The sequence below is a fragment of the Miniopterus natalensis genome, chromosome 2 (assembly GCF_054644295.1).
Source record: "Miniopterus natalensis isolate mMinNat1 chromosome 2, mMinNat1.hap1, whole genome shotgun sequence".
NCBI classification, from domain to species: Eukaryota; Metazoa; Chordata; class Mammalia; order Chiroptera; family Miniopteridae; genus Miniopterus; species Miniopterus natalensis.
The window spans coordinates 139652267-139673798 of NC_142082.1; the positions used below are offsets into that span (position 1 = coordinate 139652267).

Below are 21532 nucleotides of genomic sequence, written 5' to 3' on the forward strand. Positions count from 1 at the left end.
AAGGGGCTGCTCAGGCCCTGTCTGGGAGACAGGCCTAGAAGAGGCACTGGGGGCGGGAAGTCCCGCACTTCCTCGTGGGGAAAGGACAGGACAGGGAAAAGACGAGGGGTTTCCTTGGGAGCACCTCATTGGGGGGTCTGCTTATCTCAGCTAGAGCAGGTGAAGCCTGGGCAGAGGCAGGGGCATGCCTGGGGTGACTTCGCAACCGCACTGCAGGTCGCTGGTGCCCCTTAGCCCTTGACTGTCTCAAGACTTAGGGTCAGGGTGCTTGAGTCCCAGTCATCTTTAGCCCCTATCTTCTGGTTCGCTGATGCTCGCTTCCTCATGGCTGATCACTGGAATTAAGAAAGAGAGAGGGAAATAAAGGCAAAGCCACCAGTGGCAGCTGGGGTATTTTGCCGATTATTTCCCCATTGAACAGGTTTGCCACCCATAAGGCCAGGGTTCCAGGGGCAACAGAACGCAAGAATCCCATGTCCTCATTCTCCTCCCGCTACATTTTGGGCACTAAACCCCACCCCGATTGTATGCTATTTAACATTGAGTTTCTGGGTGATTTCTTTTTTCAATGTGACTGCGCGAGCTCGGGAAGGGGACGCGAGTCCGAGATCCCAAATGCTGTGCAGACCATACTGTAGACCACTTCATGGGTCGGCTTACACTGCGGAGTCGTCTTCATTTTTGCAGTCGGCTCCGCCTGCAGTTTCTCCTCTCCAACGCCAGGTGGAGCGGCTGGCCGGATGCCGCCACAGAGGTGGCAGGCGGCGCTGTGGAGCCCGGGCCGCCTCAACATTGCAACCACTCTATCCTTGGCGGAGCGACTCGTTGGTCTGGGCCGCGCTTGCGCCTAGCCTTCCTTTCGCTATTCCCCCCCCCCCCACTCCCACCCCCGCCCCTCTCTGTCTTCTGTCTGCCCTGGTAGCAGGTAAGGCTTGGGCCCTCGCGCCCGTTAGCGCCGCGCACGCGCGCGGGATACCCTCCCTCGCGCGGATGCACTGAGGCCCTTACCTTGCATGCTCCCGCTCCGGTCCTCATGCCCTTCCTTGCCCCTGGTGTCTCCGCAACTTAAGGTCCGCTCCTTTCCCTTGCCGTTGACCTCCAACCGCGCGGGCCTGGCGCCATTTTGGATGACTCGTTGGGGGAGGGCGCCTGGGAGCTGGCGAAAGTCAAGTGTCAGAGTGCTCATTTCACCTGTTCTGACTCAACCCTTACAAACGCTCGTTTCTTACTCTCTTGCGCTTTCAGAGTTATCACAATCCCCAGATTCCCCTCCAACCTCTGCCTTCTCCTCTTATCCTGACTCCGTGTCTTCCTTATCCTGAAACCTCCTGACTTCAGGATCTCAGCAATGGAAATAGGGGATCATTTAAAGCCTCCAACCCCTCTAGACAGCACCCCTCTATTAAAAAAGTAAACCGTGAACGTGGTAGAAGTGAACAAAGCACTCCCTTCTGGCTGTGATCTGGGAGAGCTGTTGCAGAAAGGAAGCCGGTTTCTTTGGAATCTTCGGTTGTCTCCCAGTACCGTTCTCTTCCTTTCACTCCGGTGAAGTTGGGGGGAAAACACGGGTGGTAGACTAATAGCGAGGTTCTCTGTTAGAGGCAGCAGGCCCAGAAGGGTAGGATGGGACCTGCATGGGGTAATCTGCACCTGCCAGCTTTCCTCAAGGGTTTACTGAGAGCCCCTAGACTCCGCCCTCAAGAGAAAAAAGAACATTTAAAGAAGGGAATGGTTAAGTTAGCAGTGCAATAACTTAGTTACTGATCCACATGGAGGAAGAAACCTCTGATTCTGGATGGTGCCATTGCCTGGGGTGTTGTAGGCTAACAGCTGCAGACTTGCCAAGGTTGGGTGACTGACCAGTGGAGCAGTCTGCACTTTTTGCAGGCTGCCTTAATTGCCATACTTGGTTGTGGTCTTACTACTGCCAGCACCACATTAAGCTCTTTACATAAGTTATTTAATCTTCCTAAGATCATTTTACAAATGATGATGTTGAGGTTTAATTCCTTAGGAAACACCAGTCCTCCGTTTTTTAAAGCTTGAAAGACATTTTGGATTTTGACCCAAGAAAACCTGAATAGTTCAGCACCAAGTTAGGTTAGAGTTAAATATGGGCAGAAATCAGAGTTCTGGCTGGACAGGATAAGAGTTGAAGACATCCATTGATTTAAAAATAACTTAAGATTCTGAATTGATTCAGAAGTGTAACCTAGGAAAACAGGAGTCCTGCTCATTTAAGGAAGTGTCACTTAATAGGCCTAAGTAATCAGTGAGTATTTTAACCTTTAGCGTATTAGAAAACATTCACTAATGAGTGAGAAGGGTTCAAGTCCTGGCTTTACCACTACCATAATTTCAAGGCTGGTTTTTAGATAATGTTTTTAGTGTAGCTAAGAATCATTTGGGAAGCTTGTTTGAAATACAGGGTTCTTGTGCCTTAATCCCAGAGATCTTGACCAGGGGGTCTAAGGTGGGACCCAGGAATATACTTTTTTTTAAGTCCTCATCGGAGGATATTTTTTTCCATTGCTTTTCAGAGACAGTGGGGCGGGGGGGGGGGGGGGGGGGGAGAGAAACATCGATGTGAGAAAAACATACGGGTTGGTTGCCTCCTGCATGCACCTCGACCGGGGCTGGGGATCAGGCCTGCAATTGAGGTATGTGTCCTTGGCTGGAATACAACCCAGTACCCTTCAGTCTGCTGGCCGACGCTCTAACCATTGAGCAAAACTGGGTGGGGCCAAGAACATACATTCTTAATACACCATCCTCACCCCAGATAACTAGTTCAGGTGGGCCTCTCACTTTACTTGGAAAAACCCTGCCGTTAGATATTTAACCCACACCTCTCAGATAAGGTCAGTTCTGCCAACTTAGGCACCTACAGGTGTCAGCATTGTTTTAGATCTTGGGAATACAAAATTGAGTATCCCTTAGTGTGATGGTGAAAATGAGTACTTTAACAGTCATTGCTAATTAGTGTAATGGCAAAGTTCCTCATTGATCTTCCTCACCCCGTTAATTGATGTGGGAAATGGGGAATCAGATGCTTAAAGGTAATTAAGTAAAAAGATTGTTGGAGGCCCTTCCAGTGTCTTTATCTTCTACAAATAACTCTCAAGAGTCTTTAAAGCGCAACTTTAGGCCCGGTGAGGTCTTGAAAAGGGTTCATTTTAAGTAGAAACTGAGGGAAACTTAGGCAAAGGACACTGAGCAAATTCCTCTGAAAGCCCCAACTCATGAGGCTATGGAAATGAATAATGGGTCTTAAAACTGGGACCAGGTGGCTACTTGCTCAGACTGGGGAAAGTCGCTTGATTATAAGGAAATCTTGACTTCAGGATTCTAATTCCATCTCTTCTAAGACTTGAGGTTAGTCACTCTGCTCTCTGGGCCATTTAAATTTTCCAGAGCCCCTTTCTGCTAATAAAAATGTCCTTTGGTGAGCAAGGACAGTCTTCACAATGCTGCTTCTATAATTCCAGCTCCCCTCATCCCCTGAAAATGTACGCCTGCACCAAGATTGTCGCCACCCCCTCCTTGGTGAGTACCTGCCTTTTCTAGGAGAGTTTTTAAGGAGGGCATCTTGTCTCTTGCAACACCTTCTTCTTCACAGCTGGGCTGGGGGAAGATCCTCTGCTATGCTAGCCTGACAGGAGAGAGTAAATATTTACCTGCCCCATATCCTTTGGAGGCCAGTTAATTCTTATCCAACAATCTTAGAAGAGGATAAATGAGGATCTAGACTAAGATCAGGTTATTTCTACCCTAAAACTTTCTGTAAACTGGAACCCAGCCAGAAAAGGTAAACATGAAATAGATTGCCTAACTTGGATTGAATATTCACTGTGTACAGTATTTTGTCCTGAGTGTCGGAGAGCCATAGCTAAGAGTCCCCTCTGGGAGCTTAAATTTAGGCGGGAAGCTAACACATATAAATACACATTGGAAAAATCTTTGACTCAGAAGCACCAGCATAGAAGAAATTACAAATTATTAAATGGTGGAAGCAATTGGTTCATCCATCTGTAGTGAAAAAAGAGTGATGCTATTGGTGGGTACCATTTATTGAACACTTAATAGGCCTGGCACTGAGTTTACCAGTTTGTATATACAATGTTATTTACTCTGAAGTCAACCCTGAGATAGATTATTCCCATTTGAAGATGAGAAAACAGGCCTAGGAAGAGTTAAGTGACTTTTTGTAAGGTCACACAGCTGATTAAAGAGCTAAGATGAATCTAGATCTGTCTGATTAAAGCCCTGGCTGTTAACCACCATGTTGTCTGCCTTGGAGATACTGGCTTGAGGTTTTTCAGAAAAGGCTACCAGGAGGTCGAGAACTTAGAGCGTAGAACTTTGTGCCTGTGTTCTGAAGGATGTGTTTAGGGAAAGATACTCCAGTCATTGGCTTCCTTCTTATGGGCTAGCCAATACCAACATAAATCTCTTATTGAGTGAAGCAAATGCTTCTGAGGCTTATATTTTTTTCCCATTCCCAAGGCCTGTGAAAGGGTACAGTGAGGGTAGCCCCCCAAAAAGTAGACTTCCTTCCCTTAAAGTAAAGGAGAAGCCTAGGAAGCAAGAGAGAAATGGTGAGGTTCTTTTTTTTTTTTTTTTAATCTTTATTGATTTCAGAGAGAGGAAGGGAGAGATATAGAAACATCAATACATCAATGATGAGGGAGTCATTGATCGGCTGCCCACTGCACACCCCTGACTGGGGATCGAGCCCGCAAACCGGGCATGTGCCCTCACCGGGAATTGAACCGTGCTCTCCTGGATCCTAGGTCGATGCTCAACCACTGAGCCATGCCTAGCCAGGCCAAATGGTGAGGTTCTTGAATCTAGAATTTGCTAAAAGTAAAAGCATGATCCAAGATTCTGACTTAAGTTTGGGAGAATAAAAGGGTCATTGAATAACAACTTAGGATGGTCTGAAACTCCTCTCCACAGCTTCCTTTGACTTTCTTGCTCTTGTGTCATTCCTGCTAGGTCAGGAGCACCTCTCAGCTGAGCCGGTCACTGTCTACAGTAGTGCTGAAACGACCAGATACACTGACAGATGAGGTACCTTATAGGTGGAATTGGCCTTGTGGTTTGGGAGTGAGGGGTGGGAAGGGTTTACCTAGAAGAACCAGTAGGGGGAGTGCTAGGGGCAGTCATCACAGGAAAATTAGTAAAGGATCAAGGCCATTGGCTTTAGGGGAGACGCAGAACAGTTGAAACAGCTGATAACATACATGCTCTAGTGTTCCAGCTCTGGCACTGGTAGCACATGCCCATGTGTGCTGTTGATGACTGCCATTACTTGGCCTAATTTACTGACCAGTTGGGAACATTTAGTCCCAGAAAGATGATCTCTTCGGGGCACCAAGCACATGCTAGGGTTTTGGTCTTAAGAGAGCATACTTGAATTTTAAAGGTATTTGAAGTTTACCTCTTACATTAAAAAGTTCTTCTTGGCAGCATTTTAGGAAGTTTTCCAGAAAGTAAAAAGATTTTCTGTTTGGGGGAAAAAACATGGGATTTGACAGCATAGAGCATTTAAATGTTACAGAAGTTTACAAAGCTAAGAACGGTTTCCTAAAAATTTTACCTCCTATATGCCTCCTCTTTACAGAGCCTCAGCAGCTTGGCAGCCCCACGTCCCCTAACGTTGCTTATTTCTGGCCGCAGCTTCCATACCAGCACCATTTCAAGGGACATCGACACAGCAGCCAAGTTCATTGGGGCTGGGGCTGCCACGGTAGGGGTGGCAGGCTCTGGGGCTGGAATTGGGACTGTGTTTGGGAGCCTCATCATTGGTTATGCCAGGTAAGATGGGCCCTCCATTGGCTCTCTGATAACACTTTCCAAGGGTTTGGACAGAAATATTTGGGGATCTAGAGCTACACTATCCTATACAGTAGCCACTAGCCACATATGGCTATTTGAATTTAAATTTAATTAATTAAAAGTACACCAAGTTTAAGTTTTTGGTTTCTCAGGCACACTTGGCTGTATTTCAAGTACTCAGTAGCCACGTGTGACTAGTGGCTACTGTACTAGACAGTGCAAATATACATTATTAAACAGCTTTGGTTTATAGCAGGAGTAGGCAAACTAAGGTGAGTGGACGGGCCATAACCCGATTTTTATAGCTGAGCTGAGAATGGGTTTTAATTTTTTTAAAGGGTCATGAAAAAGACAACAGAGACCATATGTGACCTGCAAAGCCTAAAATATTTACTATCTGGCCCTTTACAGAAAAAGTTTGCTACCTCTGGTCTAGGGCCCCTCTAGAGTCAGTAGGGTGGTTTCACTGCTGTTTTTCCCTATCCCTGGGAATCCTCCTCTGTCACTCCTGGAAAAACTGCCTCCACAGTCAGCCCCACTGCTCCCTGACATCTGGTGCTACTTGGTCTCCACCAACTCTGGGCAACTCACTGTTAAAACTAAATTCTCTAGAGACCCTCAAGTTCTCTTAATGTCTTTGGAAAAATAAGTTTATTTTTTAGGATTTGTGTGAAACAAGAATCCTAACTGCTTCTGTGTCCAAAATTCTGTTAAAAGCTGGTGTTGCTCTGCCTTATCTATGGAGGCTTCCAGAGGTGACAGAGTAAGGCAAATAGAAATTATATATTGACTTTCAGAGTTGGGAGGGTTTTTTTATCCTCACCCAAGGATATTTTTTCTATTGCTTTTTAGAGAGAGTGGAAGGGAGAGAGAAACATCAATGCAAGAGAGACATATAGATTGGTTGCCTCCTGCACGTGCCCAAGCCTGCAACTGTGGTACGTGCCACTTGGTCAGAATCGAACCCGGGACCCCTTAGTCTTTAGGCCAACGCTCTAACCACTGAGCCAGATTGGCTAGGGCCAGAGTTGGGATTTTTTTTATCCCATTTTAATTCATATCAGCTAAACCTTATAGACCACTTGTAGCTTTTTAAAGTCTAAAATCTTTTGACTATTTTGAAATGAGAGAAGGTAGTATTTCCCTCTGACTCCCTTGTCCTCTAGAACAGTGTTTTTCTACTTGTGGTCTTAAAGCCCTAGGGTTCTGAAGGTACACCCTCAAGTTGGTCTTAGAAGGATGAAGGGGAGCCCGGCAGGCTTGGCTCAGTGGTTGAGCTTTGACCTATGAACCAGGAGGTCATGGTTCTATTCCCAGTCAGGGCACATACCTGGGTTGTGGGCTTGATCCCCAGCGGGGTGTGTGCAGGAGGCAGCCGATCAATGACCCTCTCATCATTGATGTTTCTCTCTCCCTCTCCCCTCCTCTCTCTGAAATCAATAAAAACATAGTTTAAAAAAAATTTTTTTTAAAAAGAATGAAGGGGAGACCAAACTTTTACAATCCCCCACTTATTTTACCATTGCATTTTGGCCTTTATATGTTTCGTATTGGGGGGTTCTGCTGCTTAAAGTTTGAAAACACTGTGATAGGCCCTCCTACTCCAGATACCTTTTCCATCCTGACTGGGCTCTGGATAGGTAAGCATCTAGGCCCAGAGGTATTAAGTTATGACAGTGGTATGGGTCACCCATTAGAGGTGATAACGTTTTGTGCCTGGGCCATGTTATACAATTTTGGATTGTCCACACCCTTCATTTAGTCTCTGTAGAGTCCTGATGTGTTGGAGCAAGAATTTGGGCATGATAGTGTCACCCTGAGAGACTTGTTACTTAAGATGAGCTTGAGGGGATGAATTCTCTCTGAGCCCACCTTTGATGTTTGTTCTTTGTGTGGACTAGAAATTCAGTCTTTTTTCTTCCCCTTCTCCCAGGAACCCTTCTCTGAAGCAACAGCTCTTCTCCTACGCCATTCTGGGCTTTGCCCTCTCAGAGGCCATGGGGCTCTTTTGCCTGATGGTGGCCTTTCTCATCCTCTTCGCCATGTGAAGGAGCTGTCTCCACCTCCTGTAGTTCTTTCTCCCGTGTCTTGTCTGCCCTGTATGTTCCTTTTCCTATACCTCCCCAGGCAGCCTGGGGAAAGTGGTTGGCTCAGGGTTTGACAGAGGGAAGACAAATAAATACTGTATTAATAAGATGTTTCTTGAGTCTCCTGTGTATATTTCTTTTCCACAGTTGGCTGAGTGCCTTTGGTGAGAGTATAAGGCCTGAAGGGTGGTGATGATTCTAAAGTCAACATGGGTCTGGCCTCACTTGTTCATTCTGTGTCAGGAAAGCTTTATTCAAATTACGTCTCCTTTTTAATAATTTTCACCTGCCATGGTCTGTTACCTTAAATGATTAGGTCAGTGGCAACTTACAGTGCTGGCTTAAAATTATGACTAATGGGCTGTTTCCACTGTAGCTATCCTGGCTCAGGCCCTCATTGCTACCCACCTGGTCTGTTGTAGCAACCTCTGAACTAGCCTTCTGTCTGTAGTCTCTTCCCTTTAGCATTTACTTCTACCCACCACTGCCAGGTTAATCCTCCTTAAGCATAGGACTGGTTTTGCCGTTTACCAATTCAAAAACAGTCTGACCTCAACTTTCTCAGCTTTATGTTTTATTATTCCCATAACACTCTACCAAAAGTGGACTATTTGTCATTTTCCAAATATTTTCCCTGTGTCCCTGCCCTCAGATCTTCAGGCCTTGCCCTTTGTCTGGCCATCCCTGCCCTCTTTCTCTGAATCTTTGCTCACTTTTCTCTTTTTCAGACTCTCCCTGTTATCCTGAAAGGCATAGCTTAAATGCTACCTCTTTCCCCATAAACTCTTACCTGGTTTCCATTTGCCATCAGTCAAATGAGCATTAACTCCTATAAAGGACTATAGAACACACATCCTTTATAATGCTTATATGGTCTACAATAAATTACAGGTTTGTATATGCCTTATCTTCCATATTAGATTGTCAGTTTCTTGAGGCAGGAGCTAGGTCATATTCATCTTTGTATTTCTAAAAGTATCTAGCATGATGCATCTTGGCAATATCTTAGTCACATTTTTTATATTTAATTGTCTAAACCAGCCACCTCACTTCATAAGTGAAACAGGCTTTGAGGGGTCAAAGGACTCCCTCAGAAACATTCCCTAGCATAGCTAGTGAACAAGGTTCATGTCTTATAGCCCAGAGTGTAAGACTGCCATATTGTTGGTCTTGTGGGACTCTCCCCAAACCTAGTGTTGCTGGTGACTGTTACTTTCCCAAGCAGAAAGCAAAATAAGCAAACAAATATTTTCCCTTAAAAATGCCTCAGTAAGGATTTTGGACAGTGGGGTTAGTATCAAGTTTGATAAAGAATTACTTGTAGCCCGGCCGGGCGTGGCTCAGCGGTTGAGCATCGACCTAGGATTCAGGAGATCAGGGTTTGATTCCTGGTCAGGGCATATGCCCAGGTTGCGGGCTAGGCAGACAATCAATGACTCTCTCATCATTGATGTTTCTGTCTCTCTCCCCCTCCTTTCCTCTGTCTGAAATCAATAAAGATATGTTTAAATAAAAAAAAAAAAAGAATTACTTATATTTTCTAAGGCTAGGGGGTCAACTTTAAATAAGCCTTATATTACATCTGCTTGAAATAACTGAGTAAATAAAGTCCTTTCAGAAATGATAATGTATATGACTACAATGTATTTTCTCTTGAAAATAAAATTAAAGCCCAGGGCAGAGACTTGACCCCAGGGAAGACAGATGCTCAGGAAACAGGTCACCCCAAATAATTTGCCTTTGCCCTTTTGCGATTGTGAGTTGATAAGAATCACATCTACAGTTGGCTTTCAAATTGCTATACTATCCCCAAATAATTATTCTGGGCTGTGGGGCTCAAAGTGGACCTCACAAAAACTCCAGCCAAGGGTATGTAGAAGGTATCTACATATTTGGAGATGAGGAATGGCACTCCTTTTGTCTTGGTCACCCAAGTTTGAACCTCTAGTAGGAGCCTTCATTGCCTGTTCCCTTCCGGAGTCATCAGATCAGAATAATCTGTTTTCTTTCCTTGACCCTTTCTTTGGGATTGAATCTAGCTAACCCCTTAGGTGCTTGGAGAGAGCACAGCTTCGGCCCACGTGTTTGTGTTCTCTCTGAGATGGATCATGAGATGGTGCAGTAAGAAGCTTGGAAGCAAATTTCTTCAAGAGGAGTCAAGGCAACCTGGATCCTCTTTCAGGCCCCAACATATATGGCAACTCAAGTTACCAACAATTTGGAGTAGAGGAGTGCTATGTTTTAGTAGAGAGGGTCCAAGAGCAAATTTGCTGAAGATTTTTCCCATTTTGATAACATTACAGAGTGAAAACTTTCTACCTGTCCTTTATAGTTAGAGCTCATGATTTGAAATCAGGAGATATTAATTCTAATCCCTCTTATACCACTGTCCACTGTGACATTGGGAAAATCACTAACCAATAACTTTTTCAAGGACATCAGTTTCTCCCAATATATACTAGGGATGATAATTCTCATTCCAGGAATTATTTGTGTGAAACAGTTACCTTGAGTATTTGGAAAAGATGGTTCCATCAAAGTTTAATGTATATTGATTATCATTTGCTTTCTCATTTTTCATGGAGTTCAGAGCATATTATGGGCTTTTTCTAGATAGCTTATACCTATTACTGTTATCATAGAAAAGGGAATTGACCATCCAAAATTTAAAGTCTGGCTGTAAAGCATCTGGAGAGAGAGTGCTGGGGTTCTGAAGGCAGCAAGGCTTACTTCCCTCTTACTCCTCATTTCAAGAATCAGTTGTGTTTCTTCAATACCAGGGGAGGAGTGTCCTTAGGTTTGTGCCATCCTAATCAGAAATCATCTAAATGCTGAACAGCAGCAATGAGGAACCCTGTTCCAGCCTCCCTTTCAGGATGGATTTATTTATTTGAAGCCTTCTCAGATCATCAGGATGAGAGAACTGTTAAAACAACTATTGATTTAGCTTAAGTTGGTGTCCAGGAACCTAGAGTCTGCTCTACGTTCTTAACTCCAAGAGAAATGAGATGGAGTATTTGAGTTGAATTCTGAAATGGAAAAAGAAAGAGGAGTAGCATCATACTGGTGAGTACAGAATATTGTCTTAGTCCTCCAAGTTTTGAGCAATGAAACTTTGTCTTTATTGAGCCATATCTAAAGATACCATGCATTTTCCAACATGTATTCTCAGGACACACTATGGGACACTTGATGTTCTAACCATTTGATGAGGAAAAACTAAAACATGGGAAGATTTTTTAGTCCCCAGGCATTCCTTAAAATGTCTTTATTTTTGAGCATTTATCTCAAGGCATTGTGAGTACTAGTACATTGTGATCAAAGCAGTCACTTTAGAAATGGCAGAGGACATGATGGATAGAATACCAGGGATAAGGTCAGGACTCTCATCTCAAATGCTTGGCTTCTCTTAGTAGTGTAAGTGGTTAGTTAGAGATAGTTTATTCCCACATTCTCCTCTCCCCACCCCCCACACTCCAAAAGAGATCTCACCTTTCAAATAAGCGCTATGGTAGGCATTATTTTTTAAATGACCACCTAAAGTGTCCTGCCCTAATCCCCAGAACCTGTGCATTGATTGGATTTTACGCTTATGGTTATGTTACATTGCAAGGCACAGTTGACTTAAGAGGAAGATTGTCTCTGTGGGCCTGTTCTAATCACATGAGCTCTTAAAAGCAAAGAGCTTTCTCGGGTGGCAGGAGAAATCAGAGAGATGTGAAGGAAGGATTCAGTGTGCCATTTCTGTCTTTAAAGATGGAAGAACCATATGCGAGGACCAGGAATTGGCCTCTAAGAGCTGAAATTGACCCCTAACCAATAGGCAGCAAGTAAATGAGGACCTCAGTCCTATAATTTTAAGAAACTGAATTCTGCCAACTGTCTGAATGAACTTGGAAATGGATTCTTTTTCAGAACCTCTAGATAAGAACCTAGTACAGTCAACACCTTGACTTTGGCTTTGTGAGACTCTAAGCAGAGAACCCAGTTAAGCCTGCCTGGATGGATGTGTTTTACTATTATTTTTTAATTACAGTTGACATTAAATATTTAAGTGACTATTGTTTTAAACCACTACGTTTGTGGTAATTAAGTGTAGTCTTCCAATCTGCAAAAGGAATGAAATTTCATCTGAATCTTGCATTGAAAGGAAACTCTAAAAGTTGACTTCTTTGACTCTCTTCCTTCTAACTTCATTGAATCTAATCTAGCTCAGAAGGGTTCAACATGAAAAGACCTTTAAGCAAAAATTGTATGCAATGGTCTTTTACTATAGCTATTTCATTTGTGTGAAGTAGATTTTTTTTTTTTCTTGTTTTAACAGATGACAAAACTAAGACTCAGGTTCAAGAACCATGACTTAGTCCTTGAGATCATCTAGGTAGGAAGTAATAAAACAGAATAGAAAACCCATTACCAAAACTTGCTTTGTACCATATCACAAAGTATAGACCCCAAGATACCATTGGAAGAAAGGGAAAGACAAATCTGGACAGTTTTTTAGATTTCTCATGAAGGCCATTGACCTGTTTGTCTCTCCTCCCCTCCCCTCCCCTCCCCTCCCCTCCCCTCCCCTCCCCTCCCCTCCCCTCCCCTCCCCTCCCCTCCCCTCCCCTCCCCTCCCCTCCCCTCCCCTCCCCTCCCCTCCCCTCCCCTCCCCTCCCCTCCCCTCCCCTCCCCCCCTCCCCCCCCTCCCCTCCCCTCCCCTCCCCTCCCCTCCCCTCCCCTCCCCTCCCCTCCCCTCCCCTTTCTTATTTCTTTTCTCTCTCTCTCTCTCTCTCTCTCTCTTTCTCCCTCTCAGAAATATTGGTAGAAGCACTACCCTTTATTTGGCAATTACTATCAGCCTAGTACTGATCTTTTTTTCAAGATATTTTATTGATTTTTTACAAAGAGAAAGGGAGAGGGAGAGAGGAACATCGCTGTAGGCAAAACATCGACTGGCTGCTTCCTGCAGGCCCTCTACCAGGGATTGAGCCTGCAACCCGGGCATGTACCTCAACTGGGAACCTAACCGGCAACCTTTTGGTGCACGGAATGATGCCCAACCAACGGAGCCTCACAGGCCAAGGCTTGACCTGTTTTTCTTTTTTTTAAAATATTTTTTAATGATTTTGAGAGAGAGAGAAACATTGATTCAATCAGCTGCCTCCTGCATGCCCCCGACTGGGGATCGAGCCTGAAACCTGGGTATATGCCATGACCAGAATCAAACTGGCAACCTTTCAGTGCATGGGACGAAGCCCAGAGAACTGAGCCACAATGTCCAGGGTGACCTGTTTTTCTTATAATTACCATGCCTGTTGTTATCTTGCAGTTAGGTAGCATTTTGTCTACCCCTGGTTTCATTTTAGTCCACTGCTCATTTCCTGGGTTTCTGGGCAGGCTCATCTTAATTGGCTCATCTCTGTCCCCAAGATAGATATTTTTAACCATTGTGGATTAGAGCCTTCCAGGAACTGTGTAGCTCCTTTTACAAAAATGAACTCTCCATATCTTGCTGGTAGCAGGGGTAGGGGATTGTGTATATGTGTAGGTATAGCATCTGAGCCTAAACAGACTTGCATCTCTCTTGTACTTCTAAGGCCTTTCCATCCACATCTCCCAACAGCTGGAACAGGGACTTTCAAGTTTCCAAAACATAGCTGCAGAGGGTAACAAACAGCTAGCCCATGACTCCCTTAGCAACAGAAGAGTAATCAGTGGGGATTTAGCTCAGAGAAAATTGGTGCAGTGCAAAAGACCCATAAAATTTTCAGAAAATAGCTTGGCCTTGTGGAGTTGACCAGATTGAAAGTCCCAGAATACTGGGTTTAAGTCACTTTTGATTAACTCTTCTTGTACTTTAAGTTCCTTCCCTTGTGTGAAATGGTCACATTTCCTTGAGATGTGCCTCCTAGAGATATCATAGAAGTAAGTAAAGTTTGATTTTTAAAATTCTTGTTGGAGACCTAGATCTTGTAAATTGTCTCTATCTCTGCTGTTTCTTAGTCACCCATTTTACCAGGAGTAACCTAACACTACAATTCTCTGCCAGTACTAAAATTAGACTCTACAACTCTGGGGCTTCCTTTTCTCCTTTTGCTTGAGGGAAACTCAGGTGCTGCTGAAGTTCGTAAACTAAAGACTGAAGAAACACTTTTCCCACTAGAAAACACTATTTTCATCCTATCCACCTTATCATCCTTTTACAAGAAGGAACCCAAATCTACCCGGGATTTTGATTATTTGATTCACTCATAGAAAGGGACCTGGAAAGGCCTAGGAATCCCTTGGGAATGAGAGGGAGGAATAAACAAAATTGGAATGCAGACAAGCTAGGCTCCTGATCTCTCCGGCCAGTCTCCCTTTCCCAGCCAGCCTGACTTTCTGCCACTAAAACTTTGAAGTTCTCTTTTACATTTACTCCTAAATGTGCTGACAAATCTGGACAGTTTTTTAGATTCAGGTATTGGGCACTTTTCCTGACCAGGAGTCTGGAGAAAAGGAACAGGCAAGGAGGGAGTCAATCTTTCCCTGCTGCAACAGAGAAAAGGAACAAATTCTTCACCAGGAAGATTGTGTAAACAGTGCCTTTGGCTGGAGCTGTAGAGTTGGGGAAGCAAAGAAAGGGATCTTTGTTCTCCCCTACCCCAGCCAGAGCACAATCGTAGAGCTGGGATTGTTTGCTTTGGCGAGGTACTCCCTGCCTGAAAGGACTAGGCATTCCAGAGACTGGTGAGGCCTCTGTTGGGTTTCCCTTATGGAGCTAAGAAGAGGACAACCCCCAGCCTAAATCTTTAACCTAAGGAAGTGAGCTGGGAAGCCTGGAGGCCTAAGGCATCTGGCCCATTCTTCTCTAGCTTTGTTCACCTCCTTCCCTTCCTACCTTTACCCCACTACAGGATGTTGGTTAGCTTCAATCTTCCTGCCTTTGAGGGTACTTTTGGTTCTTGTATTAATGTTCTATCCCACAAGCTATATTTTCACAGGGAGCAAGACAATCACGTGGCTCTTCTCTAAGGAATCCAACAGGAAAAAGGAGTCATCTCCATCCTGTTACTTTTAGGTTGTATATTGCACATGACCTTGATAGCTACAGTCAGCCTTTCTAAAAATCTCCAGAAATATCCCATTTTCCTTGGGTAGCATTAGTGTTTCACAAATGTAAAATAATATTTATGTAGTGCCTGCTTATGCCAGGTGTTGTGCAAATGCCATTTCATTTTTATCCTTGTGACCACCCTATTAGGTAGATACAGTTATCCTCATTTTACAAATTAGGACACTAGACATAAGCAAGATAAAATAATTTGTCCAAGGTCACACAGATGGTATATTAGTTTGTTAGGGCTGCCAAAACAAAGTATCCACAAACTGAGTGGCTTAGAAATTTGTTATCTCACAGTCCTGGAGGGTAAAAGTCGGGATCATTGTATTGGCAGAGTTGGTTCCTGCTGAGGCCTGTGAGGCAGAATCTGTTTCATGCCTAGCCCCTAGCTTCTAGTAGTTTGCTGCTAATCTTTGACATTCCTTGACTTATAGATCTATGCCTTCATATTCAAATGGCACTGTCCCTGTGTGGGTATCTGTGACCAAATTTCCGTTTTTATAAGGATACGAGTCATATGGATTAGGGACCTACCCTGCTCCAGTATGACCTTATCTATTTTTTTTAAAGCATGTTTTTTTAATCCTCACTAGAGGATATGCTTTTTATTGATTTGGAAGAGAGAGAGGAAGGAGGAGAGAGAGAGAGAAATATTGATTGGTTGCTTCTCCAGTGTACCCTGATTGGGGATGGAACCCGCAAACCAGGTGTATGCCCCGATTGGGAATCAAACCGTGACTTTTTGGTGTATGGACGACACACCAACCAACTGAGCCACACTGGCCAGGGCATGACCTTATCTTAACTAATTACATCTGCAATGACTATATTCCTAAGTAAGGTTACATTTGAGTTACTGGAGGTTAGGACTGCCACTTATGAATTAAGGGAGGGACACAATTAAACCCGTAATAAATGGTAACTTGCTATGCCAAGATTTGAACTTGGGTCCATCTGACTCCAGAGCCATTTATGTTCTTTCTACTATACAGACAGTTCCCAACTTAGGATGGGTTGACTTACAATTTTTTTACTTTGTAATGGTATGAAAGTGATGCATATTCAGTAGAAATGGTATTTGAATTTTGATCTTTTCCTGGGCTAACAATATGCAGTATAATACTTTCTTGTGATGTTGGGCAGTGGCTGCCACAGCTCTTAGTCAGCCACATGATCACGAGGGGAAACAGCAGATACTCTACAGTGTCCTGTGTTTTTGGTGTGTTTTGGATATTGTATTTCGTGTTTTTGAATCCCATCATGTCTACAAAACACCCATTTGTGTCTCCTGCTTCTGGTAAGAAGAAGGTAATTACTCTTGAGATGAAACTCATACATAAATTACATGAGATAGCACTTTATTATAAAATAAGCTTTGTGTTAGATGATTTGCACAACTGTAGGCTAATGTAAGTGTTCTGAGCCCATTTAAGGTTACCTAGGCTAAGCTATGATGTTCAGTAGGTTAGGTATATTAAATATATTTTTGACTTAAGATATTCTCAACTTATGATAGGTTTTTGGGGACAAAACCCCATCATAAGTCTAGAAGCATCTCTACTATGCTACCTCCTAAAAATCAGAAAGTTATTCAGAATATCTCCTGGTTTCCAGTATCTCCCATCTTTAATCCAAACTTTATATTACTGATGCTAGTTGTCTTTCTAAAATGTGAATTTGATCAATCATTCTACTACTTAAAATCTTTTAGTGGCTAACTGGATAAAGTCCAGAGTTTATTGTGGTAAACAGTGGCTTTCTTTCATGCCTCTTTTCAGCCTACTTTCTCACCACTCTTCTCCCATTAATCACCATAAACTCCCTTTGCTTGTACACTCCTTCAGGCCTTGCCTTTATCCATTTTTCTCCCAATTAGTTCCTTTTATAGTTATCCTCATTACAACTATTCAAACAAATAAAACCCTAGGGTCATTACTAATTCTTTCTAATTCCTTCACTCTATACATCCATCTCCACTGTCACCACCCTAGTCTAAGCCAACATCACCTTTCACCTGTACTACTGAAATAGCCTCCTATCTGGTCTCCCTGCATCTATTGACCACTCAAGAGTGAAATGATTCCTTAAAGCGAAATTTTGACTATTATTTTTCTGAATAAAACCACCAAAGGCCTACCATTGGACTTAGAGATAAATCTGAAACCCTCACAAGGCCTATAAATCTACAAGATCTGGTCCCTATCTGCCTCTCCAACTTCATCTCAAATTATATCCCCATCTCTTGGTATATTAGCTATCTATAATTGTGTACCAAATTACCCCACACTTAGTAGCTTAAAAGAACAAATATTTATTATCTCACAGTTTCTATGGGACAGGAATTTGGGACTGGCTTAGCTAGTTAATTTTGGCTCAGGATTTCCCCTGAGATTGCAGACAACATGTCAGCCAGGATACAACCCCAGCTAACTCAAGGATTGGGGCTCAAGGATTCATTTCCAAGATGTTTCACTCACATGGTTGTTGGCCAGAGGTATCATCCTTATCATGTGGGCCTCTACATAAGGCTAATGAGTGTTCTCACAGTATGGTATCTGGTTTCCCCCAAATGTCAAAGAGAACCAGGAGAAAGCTGCAGTGCCTTTTTTGGCCTATTCTCAGAAGTCACACACCATCACTTCTGCCATATTCTCTTTATTAGAAGTGTGTAAATAAGTCAATCTAGCCCACACTCAAGGGGAATGGAATTAGCCTCCACCTTTTGAAGTGAGGAGTGCCAAAGAATTTATGGATACATTTTAAAACCACACTCATTACCAGTGGTGGTTTTTTTTAAATTAGGGTTGATTAAGGAATAATCTACATGCAGTAAAATTCACCATTTTTACATATAAAATATGTTGATTTTGGCAGATGTGTACAATAATGTAACCATCACAGTTGAGATATAGGACATTTCTGTTACCCCAACAAATTCTCCTGTGCCCCTTTGTAGTCAGCCCCCTCCACCACACCACCATAGACCCTAGTAACCACTGATTTGATGTTCCTGTCTCTCTAGTTTTGTCTTTTCCCAGAATGTCATTAAGTGGTATCATACAGTACATAGGGTTTTGTGTCCGGCTTCCTCACTTCGCGTGCTTTTGAGACTCACTCATGTCGTTGCACGTGTTATTCCTTCCCGTTGCTGAGTGGTGGGTGCTTCATCGCCTTGATGTGCTTTAATTTGTGCATTATTCACCTCTTGGTAGGGAGTTTCCAGTTTGGGGTTATTACAGTAAAGCTGCTATGAATATTCATGTACAGGTATTTGTGTGGGCATGTTTTTATTTCTTGATAAATATTCAATGAAAGGAATTAAAGCCTTGAATATGTTGCTTCTTCACACTGAATAATCCTTCACCCTCCAAATCTCATATTTATCCATTAAAGCAGCTCAGTCAAAAGCTGAAATTTGTCAATGCCCTCTAGAGTCTGTTGTTTCTTTCTCTATGTGGCTGTACATTTATTATAGCACTTACTATATCATATTGTAAATATTTATGTATATGTCTGTCTTGACCACAAGATTGTGAGGTCCAATGACATAGCAGCCGCTCAATAAATATTTTTTAAATGGATGAATGAATGAAAGAAATGTCTTACATTATTGTTTATGTTAAAGTTTATTGTTCTCTAAGGTGGGGCAACTTAAAAGCAAAAAGAAAAACAAAATACACAAAATAAAAGCAGGACCACTGTTAATATCAGATGTAAAACTAAATAGACCCTAGCCAGGTAGCTCAGTTAGTTAGAGCATTGTACCCATACTTCAAGGTCACAGGTTCGATCCCTGGTCATGGCACAGACAAGAAAACAATGAATGCATAGAGGGGATAAGTGGTGATGAAAGAAATAAAATTAAAGAAAAATGAATGCATAAATGAGTGGAACAGCAAATCGCTGTTTCTCTCTGCCCCCTTCCTCTCTCTAAAATCAATCGATCAATAAAAATTGTTTAATATAAAAACTTCTTAAAAAACACAACTAAATAGAGGACTACTGTTAATACCAGATGTAAGTAATAAAAACTAACATTTACCAAGCACTTAGTGTGTGCCAGATGGGTAGACTCTGGTTGGGTAGGGTCTGAATTTTATACAATTTGGAGTTTATCTTTAAGAAAAAGAATGAAAAGTTACTAATACAAAATTAAGTACAGGGCCTTGGAAGTAACCTGTACAAATAAGAGCCCTGAAACTTAAGTGTCTTTAGTTTCAAGGCAAATCCACCTCTAGTGCTAGGCAGTTCTAAGGGTATTATTTAATCTTAAATAATCCTATGAAATAGAATCTCCATTTTAAAGATGAAGATGTTGAGGCCCAAAGAGGCTGAACAAATTTCGCAAGGTCCCATTAGTAGTATTACAGGAAGGATTGGGACCCAGGATGTCTCGCTTCAGAGTTCATGCTCTTATGCACTGCTGCCTCTCCGAATTGGTGTGAAATATCTGTTAACCCTAGGTTCAGATCTGGTATTCCGCATCTAAGATAACTTAAATCTTAATCCTGTCTCAATATAACAAAAGCTGTGGGGCATGCCTTTCTACAAGTACCTGGGGTATATTCTCTAGCCAGAAGCTTGTACTTCTTCAGAATTTGCTTAGTCAAAGATGAAAGAGTAACTGAATCTGAGTCTCAATAGCTCTCTTGGACACAGCTATTCTCTTTGTCTCCTAAATATGTATAGCTAAGAATCTCAAACATGGTTCTTTTTTGTGTAGCTTTGTCAGCCATTAAAAATATCATGGCCCGGTGGGGCGGGGCTCAGCAGTTGAGCATCGACCTAGGATCCAGGAGATCGAGGTTCGATTCCCAGTCAGGGCACATGCCCGGATTGCGGGCTTGGTCCCAAGCAGGGGGCGTGCAGAAGGCAGCCGATCAATGACAACTCTCTCATCATTGATGTTTCTATCTCTCTCTCTCCCTCTCTCTTGCTCTCTCTGAAACCAATAAAGACATATTTAAATATGTATATATATAATCATGGATGCAGATTAACCAAACCTAATCTAATAATGAAACCTGATTTTTCTGCCACAAGTAAGACTAAACAATAATACTCCTATGAATGACAATCAGAAATCAGAATGATTGGAGGATTTTTTCTTCTTAATTAAAAAATAATTATGAGCCTACTTGTCTTCTTCCTCCTTCCTTTCAGGAAGGAAGCCATTAGGTGGATAATGTAGGAGTCCAGTTAGATGAGCAGGAACAGTGGCCCACTGTGGGGTGTTGGAACCTGAAAAGGTTAATGAAATTTCTGATTCTATGTGGTAGCACCATTGTGGGAGCCTGGCATGGGGTGTTGGAGCTCAAGCAGGCATTCATTGGGGGAGGGACAGGCAGCAACAGAAGACTGGTTATGTATAAGGGAGATCGATTAAATAAATAAATAGATTGTAAAGGGAGCCAGGTTTCTTATGCCAGACAAGGATCTCAAGTTGGGAAAGGAGAATATCAGAATGCATCTTGTAACATTAGGTTATAATTGAAGGTATCAGGATGAAATATATAAATATATATCATATCATATAAAAATATATATCATATATAATATTATGTCATATATAATATACTATACACACACACATACACATTTTCCCCTCTAATTCTGTTCACTGAGAGGACTTGGGAATAGTGGCACCCCATAGCAGGTCACACCTGGTTTCTAAATACCATTCTCCACTAAAAAATACTATTGCTCTTTGGAGAAAGGACTGATTCAAGGGCTTGGGAGAGAAAGTACAAGATGAACCTGAAATATCTGGTTGTACCAGGAAAGTGTGGAATGCTCAAATAATAATGGAGACATGTCAAATGGATACTAGAGTCAGCTTGAAGGGATTCCCACTGGCCAAATCTGGGACAATTTGAACATCAAACTAAACAGTAACAATAAAATATTAGAACCCACTGAATAAAACAGGAATCTATGAGTCATTATGATAGTAATAAATGGGAAGAAGAAAAAGATTTTCTCAGAAAATAATAAGTGTAGAGGAATGATGGAATTAGAAAATGCCATTTAGTAACGGTCATAGAAATAATTAAGCTACAAAACATCAATAAATACTAAACACATTGGGTGAAAATTTGATGAGGTATAGGATATTTTCAGTCTCAAAGAACTTTCCCAGAAAATACTCATTAATTACAAAAGGAAAAAGAATAATTTTACAGTGGAGAAACCTGGCAGACATCACCAAAATCAAGGGATCAAAGTTAACATCATTAATGGAACAAATCAATATAATATTTAAGCTGATAGAATGCAATTAAAACATCACTTCTGGCCCTGGGCGGTTTGGCTCCGTGGTTAGAGTGTTGACCTGCGGACTGAGGGGTCCCAGGTTTGATTCCAGCCAAGGAAGTGCATGTGCCCCAGTTGCAGGCTCGATCCCCAGCCTTGCAGAGGCATGTGCAGGAGGCAACCAATCGAGGTATCTCTCTCACATCGTTGTTTTACTCTCTCTGCTTTCCACTCTCTGAAAAGCAATGGAAAAAAAATCCTT

At 42.5% G+C, this 21532-nt stretch overlaps 1 protein-coding gene across 1 annotated transcript; it reads left to right on the forward strand.

Moving 5' to 3' along the window:
* The first annotated feature begins 889 nt into the window (after positions 1 to 889).
* On the forward strand, positions 890 to 8037 carry ATP5MC2 (ATP synthase membrane subunit c locus 2). The gene is made up of 5 exons (XM_016201374.2): positions 890 to 925; positions 3489 to 3546; positions 4999 to 5073; positions 5627 to 5820; positions 7775 to 8037. The coding sequence occupies exons 2-5, from the start codon at positions 3508 to 3510 to the stop codon at positions 7887 to 7889; spliced, it is 423 nt and encodes a 140-aa protein (XP_016056860.1). The 5' UTR covers positions 890 to 925; positions 3489 to 3507; the 3' UTR covers positions 7890 to 8037.
* The last annotated feature ends 13495 nt before the right edge of the window (positions 8038 to 21532 follow it).

Coding starts and splice junctions, on each gene's coding strand:
- ATP5MC2 (XM_016201374.2), top strand. CDS start 3,508: ATGTACGCCTGCACCAAGATTGTCGCCACCCCCTCCTTG. Junction 5,074..5,626: donor CAGATACACTGACAGATGAG/GTACCTTATAGG, acceptor TCCTCTTTACAG/AGCCTCAGCAGCTTGGCAGC. Junction 5,821..7,774: donor CTCATCATTGGTTATGCCAG/GTAAGATGGGCC, acceptor CCCTTCTCCCAG/GAACCCTTCTCTGAAGCAAC.